The following is a 2,038-nucleotide window of genomic DNA, read 5'->3' as shown; positions in this document are numbered from 1 at the left end:
GAGGAGGCGCAGTTTGGGGGCAGCTCGATGGCCGCTGTCTTCTGGCAGCTCCTCGCAGAAAATATTAACATCTTCGCAGCAATGCATGCAGCACACTCCTCCTCTCCACCCCAGGGGGGGACCCTGGGGGTGGGGGGGGCCCCCCTAGCTGCAGGGGGGCCCCTGGGGGGCGGCACCCTCGGTGGGGGGCCCCTCGGGGGGGCCCTTGGGGGGCCCCTAGGGGCGGGGACGGGCGCAGAGGGGATGGTGGTACCCTGGGCAAACCTCTTGAGTAAACAAATGGGGGCCCCCAGAGTAAACAAAGGGAATGCTAGTCAACCCCTAAACCCTTCACAGCTCAGTCAGGGGGGCCCCCTGGGTGGTGGGGGCCCGGGGGCCTTTGAGACCCCTTTTGGGTTGGGGTATATAGAGTGTTCAGAGCAGCAGCAGCAGCAGCAACAGCAACAGCAGCAGGCTGCTGCTGCTGCTGCCGCGAAAGGGGCAGGTGGATGCAGCAGTGCAGCAACAGCAGCAGCAGCGGCAGCAAGTGCTGCTGCTGCTGCTGCTGCTGCAGGAGGCCAACAAAGCATAGAGAAAACCGCAGCCATTGCTGTCGCCTGGAGGATGCTGACGGCACTGGAGCTGCGGCGAGAGGCAGCAGCAAACGTTGGGGTTGAGCTCGTCAGCGAGCAGCTGCTGCTGCCGTTCGTGCTGCAGCAACAGCAGCAGCAACAGCAACAACAGCAGCAACAGCAGCAACAGCAGAGCATCCTGCAGCAGCAGCAGCAGCAGCAACAAAGTGTGCTGCAACAGCAGCAACTGCAGCAGGCATGGGGCTCCAGAGTCCTTGGCTGCTTCCCCCAGCAGCAACAGCTGCAGCAGCAGCAGCAGCTGCAGCAGCAGCAGCCCTTCTCCCAGCAAGCAGGTGAGCGTCGTCTGTCTCTCTATCATGCTATGCATACTATGTTTGTGTGTTTGTGCACTGAATTTATTTTATTTTTTGCTCCTTTCTTTTGTCCTTTTCTTCACTTCTCAATCTGAGCCACCGGTGCTGCAGCTGTTGCTGCTGCGGCTGCTGCTGCTGCTGCTGCTAACAGATTGCAGCGGGGTGTCTGTGTGTCTCTTGTCTGTTCAGGTGTATCTCTGCTGCAGTCTTCCGTTGCGGCTGCTACCCAGCAGGTGGGGAGCCCCCTAGGGGCCCCCCTGGGGGCCCCCTTGGGGGCCCCCCTGCAGAGTCTGACGCCTACGGCGCGGGGCCTCATCCTGTTTGCCTCGCGTCTGCTGCGGCCTCTGCTGGGTACTCCTTTGGTTGAGGCTGCTCTGTTGCCTTGTGGGTTGGCGCGTGCTGAGCAGCAGCAGCAGCAGCAGCAGCAGGAGGGGAGGAGCAGCAGGAAGAGAACACGTGAGTTTGAATGGCAGCAAGAAGAGATGAATGCTGCAGCACAGCAGCAGCGGCTGTCTCCTTGTATTGTCGGTAGACTCTCAGCTCAGGCTGTAGCCCGCCTACTATACAAGATCGCCTCTCTATACGAGGTAAACAATCACAGCAGCAGCAGCAGCAGCAGCAGCAGCTGTAGTAGTAGTAGTAGTAGCAGCAGCAGTAGCAGCAGTAGCAGTAGCAGCAGCAGCAGCAGAAGCAGGAGAAGGAGAAGAAACTGCTGCGCCCGCAGATGTCTTATTTGCTTTTATTGGTGCTTTTTTTTCTGCTGCTGCTGCTGCTGCTGTTGGTTGTGTTGCTGTTGTTTGCGGTGTCTATGCAGGTAATTGATGCGGTGTACACGACACTTTTCTTTTCGTTTGGGCAGCGGGCGTCTCTGCAGCAGCAGCAGCAGCAGCAGCAACAGCAGCAGCAGCAGCAGCTGTCTCGAGGCGCTTCTTGGGGGTTTCCCTCTCGCGGCTTGCCGCCGCACTTTGCTGCGCTGCGGCTGTCAGGGGGCCCCTACAGTGATGGGGGCCCCCTGGGGGCCCCTGGGGGCCCCTCTGCTGCAGAAGTGGAGCAGCATGATATGATATGGGATTCAATTCCGCTGGCTGATGCTGTTGAGCTCAGTGTTCTGGT

At 59.8% G+C, this 2,038-nt stretch overlaps 1 protein-coding gene across 1 annotated transcript in view; it reads left to right on the top strand.

Annotated features, from left to right (window-relative positions):
• The window catches only part of EMH_0065210 (uncharacterized protein), a gene marked incomplete at both ends in the record, with an annotated part of 5,416 nt that overhangs the window by 2,499 nt on the left and 879 nt on the right, over positions 1–2,038 (top strand). The window contains 3 exons of the mRNA XM_013498355.1: positions 410–904; positions 1,115–1,512; positions 1,740–2,030. Coding sequence (XP_013353809.1) covers positions 410–904; positions 1,115–1,512; positions 1,740–2,030 — 1,184 coding nt within the window. The remainder of the gene's footprint in view (positions 1–409; positions 905–1,114; positions 1,513–1,739; positions 2,031–2,038) is intronic.

The sequence above is a fragment of the Eimeria mitis genome, genomic scaffold (assembly GCF_000499745.2).
Source record: "Eimeria mitis Houghton genomic scaffold, Emh_scaff3361, whole genome shotgun sequence".
NCBI classification, from domain to species: domain Eukaryota; phylum Apicomplexa; class Conoidasida; order Eucoccidiorida; family Eimeriidae; genus Eimeria; species Eimeria mitis.
This window is presented reverse-complemented; position numbering and strand designations above follow the sequence as displayed.